Raw genomic sequence first — 19,864 nt, 5'->3', positions numbered from 1 at the left:
TAAAAAAAAAAAAATTCCCTTTACAGCCCCTTTAAACATATTACCTACTATGCACTGAACACTGACATTTGTCTTTTAAAATGATTAAATATAGGGAAGAATATTAAAACATTTTATACACCTGTGTATATATACATTGGGTAATTTCATATCATCTCCTATAGGTACAAGGAATCCAAAATAATCCAATACTTAATTTTTCTTAGACGCCACTCTCCATGCATAGTCAATGAACCCTAGCATTTGCACACAATGTGATTATTTGTGAAAACTAGACATGTAGTATTCCATGACCAAGTGGAAGCAAACTTTAATGATCATCAAAGTACTTGTTATTATGCCAACATTTTTCAACATGCTGGGAATGATCCATTTTCTCCATGGACAAAAGAACCATTCTTTGGTTGAGAAAATGTCGCATCACTTGTCATTATTGATGAGTAAGCCATTTGTCCATAACCAGCCTAACTAAGGTTTGCACCGGGGGGCACCCGAGGGTGCCATTTTTGCCACAGTCCCCATTATTGTTTGCACCTGCACTATAAGAACCAATGACGTTGTGCAGCAGAGGCCACCTGTGTCTTAGCAACAAGAGACCCTGTGCAGAAGAGGCCACCTGTGTCTTAGCAACAAGAGACCCTGTGCAGAAGAGGCCACCTGTGTCTTAGCAACAAGAGACCCTGTGCAGAAGAGACCATCTGTGTCTTAGCAACAAGAGACCCTGTGCAGAAGAGACCACCTGTGTCTTAGCAACAAGAGACCCTGTGCAGAAGAGGCCCCCTGTGTCTTAGCAACAAGAGACCCTGTGCAGAAGAGGCCCCCTGTGTCTTAGCAACAAGAGACCCTGTGCAGAAGAGGCCCCCTGTGTCTTAGCAACAAGAGACCCTGTGCAGAAGAGACCATCTGTGTCTTAGCAACAAGAGACCCTGTGCAGAAGAGGCCACCTGTGTCTTAGCAACAAGAGACCCTGTGCAGAAGGGGCCACCTGTGTCTTAGCAACAAGAGACCCTGTGCAGAAGAGGCCACCTGTGTCTTAGCAACAAGAGACCCTGTGCAGAAGGGGCCACCTGTGTCTTAGCAACAAGGGACACAGTGCAGAAGGGGCCACCTGTGTCTTAGCAACAAGAGACCCTGTGCAGAAGGGGCCACCTGCATTCTAGCAACAAAGGAAGTCCTGCAGCAGGGGTCATGTGTGATCCAATGACAAAAGGAAGCTTTCAGGGAGTGCACAATGTCTTCGGTTGCTAGGATGCTGACAGTCGGGCCAAACAGCTGTCTGCACCACGCCAACCAATTCCCCAATCAGGGGCCGAACATACACAGAGCTAAACATGCACACACTGATGACAGAGTGTCTGGTATGGGCACTCGAGTCCCAATGCCTCCCTCTACTGTGTGCCTCCTGAATTTGTCTCATTGGTGGTATGGCCTTAGGTATGTAATGTCCTTACTTGACTCCTATTTTTGTTTCCTGGATTTATAGTGCCAACATACTCTGCGGCATTTTCCACATAAAGATTTGCAACAGTGCTTGACCAAATAAGCAAATTCCTATAAGAAATACAAACACACTTTTGGGCCAAACTGGCCAGTCACAAATTTAAAGCCTAGCACACAGTAACAGATTTTTTTTTTTGTTCAACCCATCAGGCTGAACGAAAAAAAAAAAACTGAAGAGCTTGGGAGGAGCTGCTGTACTAACAGCCCAATGTTAGTACAGCAATCTCCTTCACTGGGCTCTTGTGCCCCTTTGACAGAAGCCGGCCGAACAGCCAGTTTGTCGGCCCAGGTGCTGTACACACGGGCTGAATGTGATGCTGCCCTCAGATGTCCCCCCAACCTGGTGTGCTGTGATATGCATACATAGTTAATGGCTGCCCTACCCCTTATTGCTGCCTGCTTCGCAATACTATTTCTGCTTCCATTCACATTTATATTTAGCCATATTACATTACTTATTTTTTAACGGAATAATCAGATTATGAACATACTGAAAGAACAAATTGTTTCTGAATGTCCCAAGCATAATGTTCAAATTGGAATAAACCTCTCTAATACCATGAGCCAATGTTTGCTGACCCCCTTCAGTCTTGGTAACAGATAAACAGATACAAAGTTCTGTATGTGGTGACAAGCCCTTATTTGTATTCACACCTCTGTTTTCAACTGCAAGCTTTGAGAAGCGCCTTTCATTTCCGATGTTAAAGGCTGTTCACAAGCAGATTATCTTTGGACAATCTATATCAGCGCACCATTACTTTTAAGCAGATGTCTAAGCCCTTGTACACACGATCGGAGAATCCGTCGGAATGTGTCCTATCAGACCGTGTTGTCGGATAATCCGACTGTGTGTGGTATGCATCGGACTGATTCCCTCGGAATATCCGTCGGACCCAATTTTCCAACATGTTGGAAATATTTCCCGACCAACTGGGCCGATCGGACATACTCCGATCATGTGTAGAGAATTTTGATCGGACCAAGTGCCACGCATGCTCAGATCAAATTCCTACATCAAAGCTATGAATGTAGTCCCATTGTAACGAAATTACGTCATCACGTTCTGAAAGATCAGATTTTTTCGCCAACTTTGTCCGACCGTGTGTATGCAACAGTTTCGGACAAGATCTGACGGACAAAATCCGACGGATTTGGTTGTGGAAATCTCCGACCCTGTGTACAGGGGCTAAAACTGGGAGAAGTGTCTGTGATGTTCACCGTAACAAATGAGAAATGTTTCTTACAGCTGGAATCAGATTGGTTGATATGCATGTGCATTTTTATTATAACCTAGTTTAGATAATGTATTTAACAACCCCACCAGGCTGATGCTTGGATTTCCAGGTTTTACTGGTGAGTCCATCTGGAGGACCCATCACACCCGTTCTTGATGTCTTCTGCTATGAAGCAAGCTCCCGCTCTAATCTCCATCAGAACAAATAAAGTCAGAACTTTGTTACACTTTTGATGTAGAACTAAAGGCAAAACTCCAGGCAGGTAGTGTAGTGGTTGGGATTCAAATCTAATATGTTAGTAAATTATGGAACATTTTGGCAACTATCACCATCTACAACTAAACTAAAGCTGAGCACACTGTAAATTTTGTCTGCTTCCTGATGACCCGGGCAAATTGCTCCTAAGTGACCCTGTCACCACCCTCCTGCCTAATATCCATCAACTGAAATCAAAGGAGGCAGATGCAGTTGCTGTTTGGGTATTCTGACAGCCACTGGTACTGGCTGTCAGAATACAATAGTTGCAGTGGAAGATTTGTCCATCTGTATAGCACAGAAGTAGTCTGTTAGATTTTTTTTTTGATCAGCCTGCAGCCTGAACGAAAATAATCTACTAGTGCATGACCTACTGCACATGTGCCAGTGACAGTGGAAAGGTTTTAGGCTCAGTCCACATCGCCGCGACTTACGGTGCGACTTTGCCAGGTGACTTCCTGGCAATTTGAGCACTACTTTGATGCAACTTTAGAAGCAACTTTTTAGAATTCCCGGGTAATCTTCCTGTAAAATAGGATCCAAATCACATCAATATAGATAAGGATCCAACTTGGAGGTGACTTTAAAGCCTATGGACACATGTCAGATAGAAGTCACCTTGGAAGTAGTATAGGAACCTTTTCTAAAGTCAAAGCGCCATCAGTAGTACTAATTAGGACAGCTCTCATTGACATGGGATTTCACATGTCATGCGACTTGGGGTCTCACAAGTTAGATCCCAAGTGGCAGCAATGTGAACCAAGCCTAACACCCTACTAAATTATTGGGTAATTAAAGCAGAGTTCCAGTAAATTTGGTGTTTATTAAAAGTCACTGTAACTGCTAACTTAATAAACACCCACTCACCTGTCCCACGATCCACTGGTGCACTCATCCCTGCCGTTTTCACCCTGTGTCCTCCCTCGGCAACTCTGACATCTTTACTGTGGGCACCCGGCTGTGAGAGCTTGTGGCTTCACAGCCAGGTGACCACTGCCCATGCACGAGTGGCGCTGCGCTCTGTGACTGGCCCCAAAGTTTTCCTAGGACCCGTCATGTGTCCCAGAAGACTTCGGGAGGGAGGGGGGGAAGAAAACTTTCACTTCCGATCGCCTAAAAGATAGCTGTCAAAATCGGGAGGAGGCCTTAAAGTGAAACTTTCACTTTTAGGTGGAACTCCGCTTTAACAGGTTAGCCTTAGCAATAAATAAAATAAAAAATTCAAAGGATTGTGAAGATTGGTAAGGGTTAATATTATATCTAGAGATTTGTGTTTTACTCCCAAGTATCTGTTTTGACACGTTACTTGTTTATACTCTGTTTCACTTCTGTCAACCACTAGGAACACATCCTGTTGTCCTTGCAGCTAGCAATGATAACACTGTAACAGCTACAGGAAAAGGTCATAGCACTGATGAAGTAACCCATAGCTCCTGTCATGTGATCAACCATGACTTCTATCCTGCTGCATGCTAATCTTTGTTTGTAAAGTTTTACCAAGAGATACGAATGAGGATATTCAGTCTGGGGCTACTCAGATATGGCAGCTCCATAACTAAAAAAAAAAAAGTTCTCTGAGCCACATACATATACAGTATCTCACAAAAGTGAGTACACCCCTCACATTTTTGTAAATATTTTATTCTAACTTTTCATGTGACAACACTGAAGAAATTACACTTTGCTACAATGTAAAGTAGTGTACAGCTTGTATAACAGTGTCAATTTGCTGTCCCCTCAAAATAACTCAACACAGCCATTAATGTGTTGTTGCCACCAAAAAAAAAAAAAAATTGCTTAAAATTCATAAAAAAATGTAAAAAAAAATAATTGAATAAAAAAATGTTTTACTCACCTCTAAATGCCTGTTGCTAGGGGGTCCCTCGTAGTCTGCCTCCTTCATTGCCCGGGCTGGTAACATCGCCTCCCCTCGTCAGCGCACAGTCATCTGGGACCTGTCACGTGTCCCAGATGACTGTGCGGCGTATCACGGGGCACGGCGCCGCTCGCGCATGCGCAGTGGGTGCCCGGCTGTGAAGCCAAGTGCCCACAGTAAGAATGCCGGCGCCCAGAGCGGAGAAGGGAGACTTCGTTCCCCCGCATTGCTGGACCCTGGGACAGGTAAGTGTCCGATTATTAAAAGTCAGCAGCTGCAGTATTTGTAGCTGCTGACTTTTACATTTATTTATTTTTAGGGGGCACCCCACTTTAATGTCTAAACCGCTGGCAACAAAAGTGAGTACACAGAACTCACATTTAAAAGGTGCTCCAGTGCACCAATTGTATACCGCGTATAATATATAAAGCGACGATGCGACAGCTACTTCTTGCCTCTCCGTGAGAGATGCAAAAGCGTCTTACCAAACCAATCTGCCCCTCCCCTACGCATTACATCACAGGCTCTTGTGACTCATCCAGGGCGATACTTTTGGGAATCTGTGCGGTGCTGCAAATGCAGCGTCTCACAGATTCAGATGGTGCCATTGCTGGCAATTGCCACCGATTTGGCATGTCAAATTGCATGCCAAATCGCATCAAACTGAACCTAGGCTAAAGATCAGTAAGCTCAGCTCTGATGAACTAACCTCTCTGACTGCTCATTTTCCCCTAGTATGGCTGCCAGCACTGACACACAAAGACAAACTATCGCCAGATAAACACATGCAGACCGAAGCTCGTCATGTCACGTTTTCAGGAATTTGTCCATGCAATCTGCTCTACCCCTTAATACTGGAAGGAGACAAACCACACAGTGATCTTGTCAGCCATCTCCCAGGCCAAGCTGCAGGCCTGACGCATCCACTTTGCAATGAATGTGAATAAACAAAGCACCATGTGGCTGGGCTCTTTGTGTCCCAGTCCTCCCATAACACAATATTCATATTCATTTCTATGGCATCACCCTTAGTCACGCTGTTCTCCCACTCTCATTGTTTTACTTCAGGAAGCCGGCCATGTTTTTCTTCATCTGATGTCATTTCCTTGCTTTAACAGCCATCTCATTTAGAGCAAGCTGAAAGGAAATTCACACAAATCATCTGCAACATGATACCTGTGGAATATGTCAACAGGATGGACACAGCAGCTGTTCCATGGAAGAGCTTACTCCGCTTTTCACAAAAATCATTTGTTTCAGTGACCGCAAATACAGAAAGGGGCCTAACAGGTGGAGGAGCCCTGCGGGGCCTAATGGCCCGTGCTACACAATCCAAAAATCGGACGAAAAATACCGCTTTTGACGCAATTGTACGATAATCGGATCATTAGTACAGAGCTTTTGAGGGCCGAACACGACAATTCATCCCATATTTTTTGATCGGACAAGCAAGAAAATGTTCCTCGTACGATGCCAGATCGTACGATTTTCATTTAGTCAGTACAGTTGTCGTCCGAAAATATATTACAACATGTGACATCACTTCCTTTTTTTCTGTCGTACGAGAATTTTTATGACTTTAGTAACCTATTCAATTTCAACTTGCAACTATTAAGCGGAAAAAGTCAGACGATCTGTCGTCCCATTTTTGGATCGTGTGTACAGGCCATAACAAGCCTTATTATAGGCTTACCTGTAGGTAAAAGTTTAAAAAAAAAAAGCATATACAACTGCTTTAATGACACCTGCAGCGGTTTGCACAAGGCAGTGTGAACTGCCTGTGGGAGAGGTGCGATGCGGGTACCGGCGCTGGGATAGCACTGGTTCCCAAATTGCACTAGTGTGAACCCAGGGTGAGTGTGCACAGGCCATATTTGTATGCACAGGATGCAGCAGCGTTCCATGCATTCCCATGCAGGCAGTCCCATTCCTGTCAATGAGGACACAGCCTCTGCTCTCAATTTAACATCTGTGTGTTTGCAGGTACTGAAACTCACACCATTGCGATACACACCTGCACCCACATAGATGTCAAATTAGGAGCAGCGGCTGTCTGTGCAGCTGCTGCATGAATGGGGCCGCTTGCACATGGATGCTAGGAATACCAATGCATCCCGTGCAAGCAAACAAAGCCTTTGCACAGGTGTATGCTTAAGTAGGCCCGTGTGAAAGCTCTCGTTGGCCCTTGAAAATCCAGGGGGAGGCACACGGTGGCTCACGGTTCAAACGTAGCCTAAGACCCCTTTCACACTGGGGCACTATTCAGGCGTATTAGCGCTGGAAATAGCCTCCCGTTCATTCAAGTGTGACTTTACACACTCACCCGGTGCACTTGTGGGATGTTCCAAAAAGTCCTGCAAGCAGCATCTTTGGGGTGGATTGGGAACGATGTATTTAACGTTCCCAAAATGCCCTGCCCATTGGAATGAATGGGCAGCTTTTCCAGATCGCCTGAAAAGTGCTTTGGAAGCGCCGCAACACAGGAGTTTTGAACCCCTTCTGGTTAAAAGCGCCCCGCTAGCGGCCAAAAAGCACCGCTTAAACAGCAGTAAAGTGCCGCTAAAACTAGTGGTGCTTTACCGCGAACGTGGCCCTAGCGTGAAAGGGGTCTTAGAATTGTCGCCGCAACAAGAGTTATGAGGAAATCTTCCAATGGAGACACTTGTCTGTGGGACAACTATCTAAGTCTCCTTTTACATGGGCGGTCCAATCAGAGCCACCCATCAGTTTTTCAGGGGGGCCTGATCAGAGGTTCATGCTGTTGTGGCCATTCATACTTGATAAAGGATAATTTTTTTCTGATCAATCTCTTCCAATAGGAATAATTGATCGATAGTCAACATCCTTTTGAACTGATATATCACACATGGGGAAATGGATCTTGATCAATAGTTAAGATAAGATCATAAGTTACCATTGTAATAAGTTATTGATTGTACTTTTATTTCCGCCGTACATTCTCATAATCTGGTTGATCGAAAACATTTGCATTTTTGAACAAAGTAACTCAGTGTAGCAGGTTGATACAAAACAATCAATAATACTCCTTCCTGGCCAACTGACTCGAACACAATCAGAAATTAAGTGTAAAATTGATTAGGAGGGAAGTTATGACTATTTCATTGTTTGCAGATTTGATCATTTTGATCTAATCACACTTTTATTGGTAAAAAAAAAACTGGGGTCACCATTTATCTATGTGTGGTTGGATGGAACATCTGATTAACTGAGTCCATCTACATCCAAACAAAGAAACGGAAAAGGTCTTTTCTGTATTTTTAGGCCTAAGCATGAGGGATGTAAAGAACTCAGGACCAATGACATCTGGCTTTCCATAGATCTAACACGGGTCTGCAAAGCTTCTGTTGTGCTCAGGTTCAGCGGAGGATTTGTTCATGGATCCTCTGCTGATCTAATCAGGCAGTGCCCATGTAAAACAGGCCTTAGGCTGGATTCACACCTATGCAGTTTCAGTGCTTTTTGCATTTTGCAGATTTGTACTACAGTCCGTTTAACATGGTTTCCTATGGAACACGTTCTGTAGTGCAAATCTGCAAAATGCAAAAAGCACTAAAAATGCATAGGTGTGAATCCTGCCTTAGAGGGGACTTTCCCATTACTTTCGATTCCCTTTAACTTCCTGTTGCATCTCCTGGACAGGAAGTGAAGGGAAATTTCCCCAACAATACAAAAACAGCATAAAATAAACCCAGTGGGAGGCTTTAACCCTTCTCTGCCCCGTCCAAAACGGGCTACAAATATATTTCAACCAAATCAAAACTTTTCAACTTACCATAACTACCTGTTGCATGTACTACTTTACATAAGATATGACTAATCTGAAAATGTGTTCATCCAGAGGAAAGGCTCATTCTGAAAATGGGTTCCTCCAGAGAAAGCTCATTCTGAAAAATGTGTTCCACCAGAGGAAAGGCTCATTCTGAAAATGTGTTCCTCCAGAGGAAAGGCTTATTCTGAAAATGTGTTCCTCCAGAGGAAAGGCTCATTCTGAAAATGTGTTCCTCCAGAGGAAAGGCTCATTCTGAAAATGGGTTCCTCCAGAGAAAGCTCATTCTAAGAAACGTGTTCCTCCAGAGGAAAGGCTCATTCTGAAAATGTGTTCCTCCAGAGCAAAGGCTTATTCTGAACATGTGTTCCTCTGACATTTACAGACATGACTAGGGATGCTGGGAATTGTAGTTCCTGAACAACTGGAAGGCCGTAGTTTGGAGACCCCTGCTCCTGAGGAAAGGCTCATTCTGAAAATGTTTTCCCCCAGGGGAAAGGCTCATTCTGAAAATGTTTTCCCCCAGAGGAAAGGCTTATTCTGAAAATGTTACCTCTGACCTCCTTTTGTAGGCAGAGTACTGCTAGCACCACACATAGGAGGAGAGCTGCAGATCTTATCTCAGCTGATACAAGAGGACAAGTGACAGATGACAGTGAGCAGTAGAAATAATCCTGTAGAGATGGAAAGCTATACACAGTACATATATACATACATGTACACACAGATGTCATGGATGTGACTATGGGGGGGTTCTGATGACATGGGAAGGAAGGACCTGTGTGCAGGGAATGTAGGTCAGATGTGTGGAGGGTGTCCCCCATCTCCTGCACACAACAAAGAGGCCATCTGGTGAGGATGGGGGATCACACACAAAGACATTCCTCATCACCAGTCTGACCAGTAGATCAGGGCCGGGGAAGGGGGCTGTGGAGTGGGAGAGAACACACACAACTTGTCCCAGGGACTGGAGAACACACAACCCCGGGGGCGATCACCCACCCAGGTCACTTACACGTGGCCACAGCGAGTCCTCATCGGCCGGTTCAGGACCTCCAGGCACACGGCACAGTCGTAGTTGGGATTGGGGTCTTCTATGGCCGGGGCTTTGTGCTCCCGGCTTCCTTCACTGCTCAGCACGGATCCCATGGTGGAGGGAGAGAAGAGTATAGACAGAAAAGTATGGCGAGAAGTGTACAGAGGGAGGTATAGAGAGAGAAGTGTGTGGGCAGAAGTGTACAGAGAGAAGTATATAGTGGGAAGTGTATGGAGAGAAGTATATAGTGAGAAGTGTATGGAGAGTGTCGGGGCTATCAGTGAAAGTGTCCGCAGACTCTTTGTGATCGCGGCTCCGTGTACAATACATGTGAAGGGCCTGCAGGCAGCAGATCGGGTTACAGTGGCAGCGGACCAATCAGAGGCGGCCGCTATTGTTGGGAAGCAGCATGTGCTCAGTGCCAGCAGAGTGCAGAGTAAACACAACGAGGAGAGGGTGACACCCCCTCCACCCCCGGAGGATGGCACCCTCCACCCCCTACCGTCTGCTGGGTGCTCTCTGTTACTAAAGAGAGGGCGGAGCAGCCAGTGAGTTAGCTCCCAGCAACAAAGGAACAGATGATACATAGGCTGCCCATCCACGAGACACAACCATTCACCACACGTGCCGCTCCTCCCGCTTTGTTGTCCCTGATGGTCCCTCAGACTGTCACTAATCACCATAGAAGGATCAATATAGTCCTGTGACCTGCATGTGTCTCACACAACCAGACCCCTCCTTCCTATCAAATGGCCTTCTTTTTGGTCTAATGTATGTGTATATATATATATATATATATATATATATATATACACACACACACTGTATATGGAGTCCCAAGGATATCCAGTGCACTGTGAGGGGAATACTCAGGTAGTACTGTATAGAGGCCCTCACACAACCTTCTCATTGTTCACATTTACATGGAGCTCACTACATTCTGAGGAAGATTATGGGTCATTCAAATATTGACAATACAAACACTCCTCTTTAGATGTATCTCCACCACAAGACCCATGGGTGCCCCCATACTCCTAGATATACAGTATCTTCTCACAACAGTGAGTACACCCCATATCTTTGTAAATATTTTCTTCTATCTTTTCATGTGTTAACACTGAAGAAAGGACACTTTGCTACAATGTAAAGTAGTGAGTGTACAGCTTGTATAACAATGTCAATTTGCTGTCCCCCTCAAAATAACTCAACACACAGCCATTCATGTCTAAACTACTGGCAACAAAAGTGAGTACACTGCTAAGTAAAAATGTCCAAATTGGGCTCAATTATCCATTTTCCCTCCCCGGTGACTCGTCAGTGTTACAAGATCTCAGGTGGGTTAAATTTGGTGTTATCGCTCTCACTCTCTCATACTGGTCACTGGAAGTTCAACATGGCACCTCATGCATTGCATACTAGCCCATTATGTGCCACTTACCTGCAATCAAAGCCCACATCCATCTTCGCCCTCTTCCTTCTGGGGGCCACGGACTCCGGCTTTGTGACTTCCCGGAATCGCGTGACATCACTCCCGCGCACGCGAGCAGGAGCCGCCAGTCACGGTACTTGCTAGTGAAGAAACTGCACAGAGGTCAGTTTCTTCACAGCGCATGCGCCGATGACGTCAGCACAAGCATATATGTTAAATATCTCCTAAATCGTACAGGTTTAGGAGATATTTACAGTACCTACAGGTAAGCCTTATTAAAGCTTACTTGTAGGTACAAGTGGTGTAACTAGGTTTACAAACGCTTTAAAAGCAAACATTTTAATCTTTTGCTTAAAAAAATAAAAAAAATATATATATATATATATATATATATGTATACACATACATACATACATACACACATACAGTAAAACCTTGAATTGCAAGCATAATGTGTTCCAGGAACATGCTTGTAATCCAAAGCACTCGTATATCAAAGCAAATTTTCCTATAAGAAATAATGGAAACTCAGATGATTCGTTCCACAACCATTTATTCAAAGGGCTTTCAGTTTATAGTCCATATAAACAGATTATAGCAATGTGATAGGTTACGTAATCATAAAATGTCCATCCACAAGGGGATTAGAGGAAAAATCCAGCAGGAGCTACAGATTATAAAAGAGAAGAGAGGCGCCTCTATGTGTAGCAATATATGGTTACATTTAATGAAGGTACAACATTTAGCAACTCACACGATTGAATAAAACAGGCACATCTAAGTATACAAGCATCCGGGGTAACGTTGTCCACATAGACTGTCCTCTGCACCGCCGGCTTTCACTGCTGCCAGTCTGCAATCATGACTGGGAAGACTACCCGTGAAAGCAAGGCTTGAAGTGCTGATGGAGCACAGAGAGGAAGGGATGACATCGATGGCGTTGTGGAGGATGGTCCGCACAGCTTCACCCTGGATGCCTGCATATTTAGATGTATGTACCTGTTTTATTCATCAACCATGTGAGTTGCTAAATGTTGTACCTTCATTAAATGTAACCATATTGCTACACTTAGAGGCGCCTCTTTCCTCTTTTATACTCAGTTGTGACATAACACTGCTTGTATATCAAGACATTGCTTGTAGATCAAGGCAACATTTATTTAAAAATGTTGCTTGTCATGCAAAACGCTCTCAAACCAAGGTTTTATTGTAGTTTACTTCAATCCTAGACCGGAATTTATGTCATGGCATCGCTCTGGTCCTCCAAGGCCATAAAGGTGATCAGAGACAATCTGGTCTCTGTTTACCTCTGTGACTGGCCAGCCGCATAAGATCTTTTCTCAGGCGCGCCGGTGAAAACGGATGTCCCCTCCCACAGCTAATGAGCCGCTCAGACCACTTTTATGAGAAAGCCAGCCGCCAGATGAAAAGACAGGGGTTATGGCTGAGAGCTTTAGCCATAACCACATTTAGGGTTGACACTTTTTCTTCAAGCCAAACCCAAACCCAGCAGCACAGGGCAGATTTTTGTAGTATACACAATAGGATTATAAAAGACCTGAGACACCTCTAGGTGTCCCAAGGAAAGTAGTAATGCATCGCGCATGGCGTGCGGTGGCAAACAGTGGGTGTGGCCAAAATTCTTTTGCTGGCATCAATGCCCAGCCTCCCAGAGATGCTAAACCTACCACCCAACAGCTGCCTGCAGCTTCTGGACAAGAACAGATTTGTGTGCGGCTATTTTAGTTACTTGAGGAGCCACAGCCTGGTCTGAATAATGTCTCCATGTTTCAGGCAGACAAACTCGGACACAAAATTCAAAACCCTGACTGTCTGGGTGAATCCTGGACAGGTAGCAAACTAGCAATCCTAACCCTGGTAAATCACTTGCAAACCGTAACGTGTATATATGTATCACAGTTGGCAAGATGTGTAAACTAAACTTATGCTATCCCATAGCATCTAATGCTGGCCATACACTATACGAAAAATCGGCTGAACCCATTTTCGAAAAACGAACATTCGGCCATGAGCGCAAACGATAGCGCCATCATGTAATGACCGATAAATCGTTCAGTGGACATAAATTAATACATTTTTTGTTTGTTTTTTTTACATATACCTAGTGCTGACAGTTCGGACGGGAAACACATTAACCTTTCAATTTATCGTTCGTTCGGCATAAAATTGCCAAACCTGTCATTCATTTTTTCGGCTCAAAAACATCCCAACAGTTATCGATTTTGTGCCCATTAACTAGCCCATAAACGAACGAACAGTCTACATGACTGAATTTCGGACGATTTTCCATATAGTGTATGGCCAGCATAAGAACAGAGCTAATGACATTTCTCCATATCATTAAAGGGGTTGTAAAGGTTCTTGCTTTTTCACCTTAATGCATCTTATGCATTAAGGTGAAAAAACACCTGGCAGTCACCCCCCCCCCCCCCCCTTTTACTTACCTTACTTACCTGAACTCCTTCATTCAGTCGGCGGGGACACGCAGTCTCTCTCTACAGGCTCCCGGCTCTTGATTGGATAGATTGATAGCAGCGCAGCCTTCGGCTCCTGCTGCTGTCAATCAAATCCAATGACGCGAGCGCCGGGGGGGGGGGGGGGGGGGGGGGCGACAGGGCTGAGTCCTGCATTCGGCCTCTATGGATGCAGAATGCTGGACCCAGGAGAGTGCCCGCAAGGTAACCCTCCCGGGAGGGTGCTTCTCCCAGGGGGTTATCTGACGCGGGGAGGAGCCCCAAGAGATGCTGGGGGACCCCAGAAGAGGAGATTCGGGGCCACTCTGTGCAAAACGAGCTGCACAGTGTAGGCATGACATGTTTGTTATTTTAAAAAAAATAATTCAATTACCCTTACAATCACTTTAAGAAACATTGGGGCTGATTTACTAAATCGGAGAGTGCAAAATGTGGTGCAGCTCTGCATAGAAACCAATCAGCTTCCAGGTTTTATTATGAAAGCTTAAGTGAACAAACTGTTACTATGTACAGCTGCACCAGGCTTTTCACTCTCCAGTTGTAGTAAATCAAGCCCATTGTTGCATTAGTTCCCGAGCTGGGAGGGGCTGCTACAGTGTAAATTAGTTGATTTCTTAAATCAGACACTCAAAATAATTTGCAGGTTCCACCCGCTTTAGATTCATATGGAGACAAAAGGAGGCAGTGTTATCATATGTAATGTTGCCTGGGGCCACCTAAATAATGAGGCCCTTTGTACAAGCTAAGGCCCTTTTGTCATGGCTATTTTAGTGAAAGGCTACTGAGAGAATGTGGTTTTGGAGGAAGCTTGCACTGTGCTTCATATACAGGACTACTCTTTTACTGTACACGCCACCATACCAGGGAACGCAGAGAGAGCTCTACGCTTCCTGAACTTCCTACATGGAAAGCCTTCTTAAGCCTGGAACACAGCATAAGAATATCGGACGAATGATCATTGTTTTTTGTTTTTCGTTTTGGCATGCTAGTCTCATATCGATAACTGATAGGTTACTAGATTTACAGAAATTCTTACAAGACAAAACTCAGCTTCCCGCGATGATGTAATTAATTGTATTGTAATGTATTCTTTCATTTCCGAGCATGCACGGTCTTGGTCACTCAATTTTTTACGGCTGAATACTGTACTGATTAAATGAAAAGTTCATTCTGTTATTGTATGAGTAAAAATTTCCATGCTTGTCCCTTTGGATAATTTCGGATGAACTATCGTGATCGGCTCTCAAAAGTTGTGCACTAATGATCAGATTATCGTATGATCGCTCTGAAAGCCGTATTTTTTTACCAATTTTTTCATCTCATGTACTAGGCCAGTGATGGCGAACCTTGGCACCCCAGATGTTTTGGAACTACATTTCCCATGATGCTCCACTACACCGCAGAGTGCATCAGCATTATGGGAAATGTAGTTCCAAAACATCTGGAGTGCCAAGGTTCGCCATCACTGTACTAGGCATAAGGCCGCGTACACACGGGCGGACTGTTCGCCCAACCTTGTCCGCTGAACAGTGTTTGGGCGGACAGTCCGCTCGTGTGTGGGCTTTCAGCGGACAGTTTCAGCGGACAGTTGGACGGACAAAGTCTTTCGGAAATTCCGAAAAACTGTCCGCTGAAACTGTGTTTGAGCGAACAGTCCGCCCGTGTGTGGGCTTGTCCGCTGTACTTTCGAAATGAGCGGACTGTTCCCGCTCGGAAAGTCCGCCCATTTCGAGCGCGTGTACAGGTAGGCGGGGCCCGCGAAGGAGACGTCGCGGGCTCCGCCGCCTGGAATGGGCTTAAAGGGGAACCCCAACGCCGAAAAAAATCGGCGTGGGGGTTCCCCCCAAGTCCACACCAGACCCTTGTCCGAGCACGCTACCCGGCCGGCCAGGAAAGGGGGGCGAGCGAGCGCGCCCCCCCCTCCTGAGCCGTACCAGGCCGCGTGCCCTCAACATGGGGGGTGCCTTGGGGAAGGGGGGGCCGCGCGGCCCCCCCACCCCAAAGCACCTTGTCCCCATGTTGATGAGGACAAGGGCCTCTTCCCGACAACCCTGGCCGTTGGTTGTCGGGGTCTGCGGGCGGGGGGCTTATCGGAATCCGGGAGCCCCCTTTAAGAAGGGGGCCCCCGGATACCGGCCCCCCACCCTATGTGAATGAGTATGGGGTACAATGTACCCCTACCCATTCACCTGTGAAATAAAGTACAAATAAAAACACAACACAGGGGGAAAAAATATTTTATTGCACAGCCGGGGGTCTTCCGTCTTCGGGGGTCTTCTCGCCGGACTCCTCCGCTATGTGTGTGTAGCTCTTTTGCCAGCGGAGGAGTCCGGCTTTCTTCCTCCCCGCCGCCGGCCTCTTCTCCCGACTTCGGGGGTCTTGTCCCCCTCTTCGGTTCTTCTGCCGGGCCACCGCGCCTGGTCCGGTGGCCCGGTCTTCTGTCGCCGTCTTCCGTTCTTCTGTCGCCGCCTTCGGTTCTTCTGCCGGGCCACCGCGCCTTCTTGTAGCTCTTTTACAGGCGGTGGCCCGGTCTTCTGTCGCCGTCGCCGCCTTCCGTTCTTGTTCTTCTTCTTGTTCTTCTCCAGGCGATGTTGACTCGACGAGCTCTCCGGCCGGAATGCCGGGGACGCGCTGTGCGGTCACTTATATAGTGACAATGGGGCGGGGTCACATGGTATATGTCACATGGGTTGGTCACATGGGTTGATGTCACATGGGGACTATGACATCGTAAGGGGGCGGGGTCACCATGTGACATCAACCCATGTGACATATACCATGTGACCCCGCCCCATTGTCACTATATAAGTCACAGCGCAGGGCGGCTCTGGCATTCCGGCCGGAGGGAGCGACGTGTCAACATCGCCTGGAGAAGAACAAGAAGAACAAGAAGAAGAACACGAACGGAAGGCGGCGACGGCGACAGAAGACCGGGCCACCGCCTGTAAAAGAGCTACAAGAAGGCGCGGTGGCCCGGCAGAAGAACCGAAGGCGGCGACAGAAGAACGGAAGACGGCGACAGAAGACCGGGCCACCGGACCAGGCGCGGTGGCCCGGCAGAAGAACCGAAGAGGGGGACAAGACCCCCGAAGTCGGGAGAAGAGGCCGGCGGCGGGGAGGAAGAAAGCCGGACTCCTCCGCTGGCAAAAGAGCTACACACACATAGCGGAGGAGTCCGGCGAGAAGACCCCCGAAGACGGAAGACCCCCGGCTGTGCAATAAAATATTTTTTCCCCCTGTGTTGTGTTTTTATTTGTACTTTATTTCACAGGTGAATGGGTAGGGGTACATTGTACCCCATACTCATTCACATAGGGTGGGGGGCCGGTATCCGGGGGCCCCCTTCTTAAAGGGGGCTCCCGGATTCCGATAAGCCCCCCGCCCGCAGACCCCGACAACCAACGGCCAGGGTTGTCGGGAAGAGGCCCTTGTCCTCATCAACATGGGGACAAGGTGCTTTGGGGTGGGGGGGCCGCGCGGCCCCCCCCTTCCCCAAGGCACCCCCCCATGTTGAGGGCACGCGGCCTGGTACGGCTCAGGAGGGGGGGGCGCGCTCGCTCGCCCCCCTTTCCTGGCCGGCCGGGTAGCGTGCTCGGACAAGGGTCTGGTGTGGACTTGGGGGGAACCCCCACGCCGATTTTTTTCGGCGTTGGGGTTCCCCTTTAAGCCCATTCCAGGCGGCGGAGCCCGCGACGTCTCCTTCGCGGGCCCCGCCTACCTGTACACGCGCTCGAAATGGGCGGATTTGCCTCCGCCTTACGTGGGCGAGTCCGTTCATTTCAAAAGTTGAGCGAACTGTTTGCCCAACCTTGTTCGTCAAACAGTCCGCTCGTGTGTGGGCAAGTCCGCTCATGCAAATTTTGAGCGGACTGTTTGACAAACTGTTTGCCGAACAAGGTTGGGCGAACAGTCCGCGCGTGTGTACGCGGCCTTAGCCTACGTTCACACTTGTGTGTTGCAGGAACATGCACAAAACTGCGAGCCTTCCCATAATGCACCAAAATGTGCAGGCCTTCTGCAGGTGCATGAATGAGTCTTAATTGCACCCCCCCCCACACATCTTGCTAATGTACAAAATGCTTCTTTTCAGGGTTTCTCGCACATTGTTCAGCACATTGGAAGGCACTTCTTTTCCGTGTTTCTCGCAGGTTGGGCAGCCCATGGAAATTAATATCGGACTGTACAGGACAAAAAGTAGGATACAAAAAAAAAAAAAAAAGGTGTCACTGTAAAATCAATAGAAATGACAAAATTTAAGGCTAGCGTTGCCAACTCTAGCCCTAAGCACCAGGGCAAGGGTGCCTAATGGTAAAAACAGCCCTCCCCACTACCCCAATTGTATTATCATCAAGGCTACAAAACTGTAAGGTGCAACTGAATTCAAAACATGTTTTTTTTTTTCATTTTGAAAAGAGTAAGGCTGCATTTACACATGATTGCGATCTGCGATTCTGCCCCAATTTCAAGCGGCTGCAATGCCCCAAATGTGCCATGATTTTTTCACGATTGTCAAGCAGTAAATCGCAACTTGCGGCACTGTCACCCAAAACAAGCTCATGCCCCTTTTTGAGCAACAAGCGTTGCGATTGTAGTGCAATAATCACAGCATTCACAGGCATGCACAGGGGGTGTGCCCAGGCACACCCTAATCACTCTATGTGGTGCCGATTCTCCCTACTGTCCTTCTTTCTGTGTTGTGCCCCCCCACTGCAGTGCTGCTGGCTTCCATCCTCTCCAGCATCCAGGGGGTGTTTCAGGATGGAGAGTGGGGTAAAGAGCTAATCAATATGTCATTCACCAGCCCCTTCCTTTCCAAATGAACACACTCACTCACTGTGTTCAGTCATAAGCTAATCATAGTAAACTGTGTTTACTATGCTTCAGTTTGTGATTGAACAGGAAGCCACTCAGCACAGAGCACTTCCCATTCATTCACTGCCCAGTACAACTGAGGATGTAGAGAAAGGTGTGTGTCTGAGCTTTGGGGTGCACACCTATGGTTCCATTAGAAGAAATAGCATCATAAACGCGTCAAGCGTTTTGCAGCAATTTGAAATCGGGGCAAAATCTCACCGATTCATGTGTGAATGCAGCCTAAAGCTGGCTATATGCTTGTAGAATATTGTTCAAAGCTTTTTAGATTTAAAGTGGAATTTTACCCATAACAACTTGATAAAAGATAATGATCTTTATCAAGGAACATACATTCCACATTAATAATTATGCTACCAAAATGAGTGTGTGCTGTAAATTGCCTCCAGAATTGTTTCTGTTCCTTCTTGCTGGAAGATACCATTTTGCTGAAATCCAGAGCCCCTGAATAGCAGTAAATCATTAAGCATAACTAAACTCATCCATTTAACCACCTTCAGACCGGACCATTTTGCTGGTAAATGACCAGAGGTCTTTTTACAATTTGGCACTGCGCTGCTTTAACTGGTAATTGCGCGGTCATGCAATGTTGTACCCAAACAAAATTTGCGTCCTTTTCTTCCCACAAATAGAGCTTTCTTTTGATGGTATTTGATTGCCTCTGCGATTTTTATTTTTTGCGATATAAACGTAAAAAGACCGCAAATTTTGAAAAAAAAAGATATTTTCTACTTTTTGTTATTAGAAAAATCCAATAAACTCAATTTTAGTCATACATTTAGGCCAAAATGTATTCAGCCGCATGTCTTTGGTAAAAAAAAAAAGTCAATAATTGTATATTTATTGGTTTGCGCAAAAGTTGTCACATCTACAAACTAAGGTACGTTTTCTGGAATTTACGCAGCTTTTAGTTTACGACTGCCGATCTCATTTCTTGAGGTGCTAAAATGGCAGGGCAGTACAAACCCCCCCCCAAATGACCCCATTTTGGAAAGTAGACCCCCTAAGGAAATTGATAAGTGGCATGTTGAGCCCATTGAATATTTTATTTTTTTGCCTCAAGCGATTGAATAATGACAAAAAAAAATTTTTTTTTTTTTTTTTTTTTACACAAAGTTGTCACTAAATGATATATTGCTCACACATGCTATGGGCATATGTGAAATGACACCCCAAAATAAATTCTGCTGCTTCTCCTGAGTACGGGGATACCACATATGTGGGACTTTTTGGGAGCCTAGCCGCGTACGGGGCCCCGAAAACCAAGCACCGCCTTCAGGCTTTCTAAGGGCGTAAATTTTTGATTTCACTTCTCACTACCTATTACAGTTTTGAAGGCCATAAAATGCCAAGATGGCACAAAACCCACACAAAATGAC

General features: G+C 46.1%; 1 protein-coding gene across 1 annotated transcript in view; it reads right to left on the bottom strand.

Annotated features, from left to right (window-relative positions):
- The window catches only part of RNF125 (ring finger protein 125), a 32,832-nt gene extending 22,728 nt beyond the window's left edge, over nt 1-10,104 (bottom strand). Inside the window, exon 1 of the mRNA XM_077492615.1 lies at nt 9,669-10,104. Within this exon, the coding sequence (XP_077348741.1) occupies nt 9,669-9,802 (134 nt within the window). The 5' untranslated portion in view covers nt 9,803-10,104. The remainder of the gene's footprint in view (nt 1-9,668) is intronic.
- Between the last annotated feature and the right edge of the window lie 9,760 nt (nt 10,105-19,864).

Source organism: Lithobates pipiens, unplaced genomic scaffold (genome assembly GCF_037356315.1).
Source record: "Lithobates pipiens isolate NorthernLeopardFrog02 unplaced genomic scaffold, aLitPip1_a1.2 Scaffold_19, whole genome shotgun sequence".
Classification (NCBI taxonomy): domain Eukaryota; kingdom Metazoa; phylum Chordata; class Amphibia; order Anura; family Ranidae; genus Lithobates; species Lithobates pipiens.
Note: the sequence above shows the minus strand (reverse complement) of the source record. Positions and strands in the feature narration are given on the sequence as shown.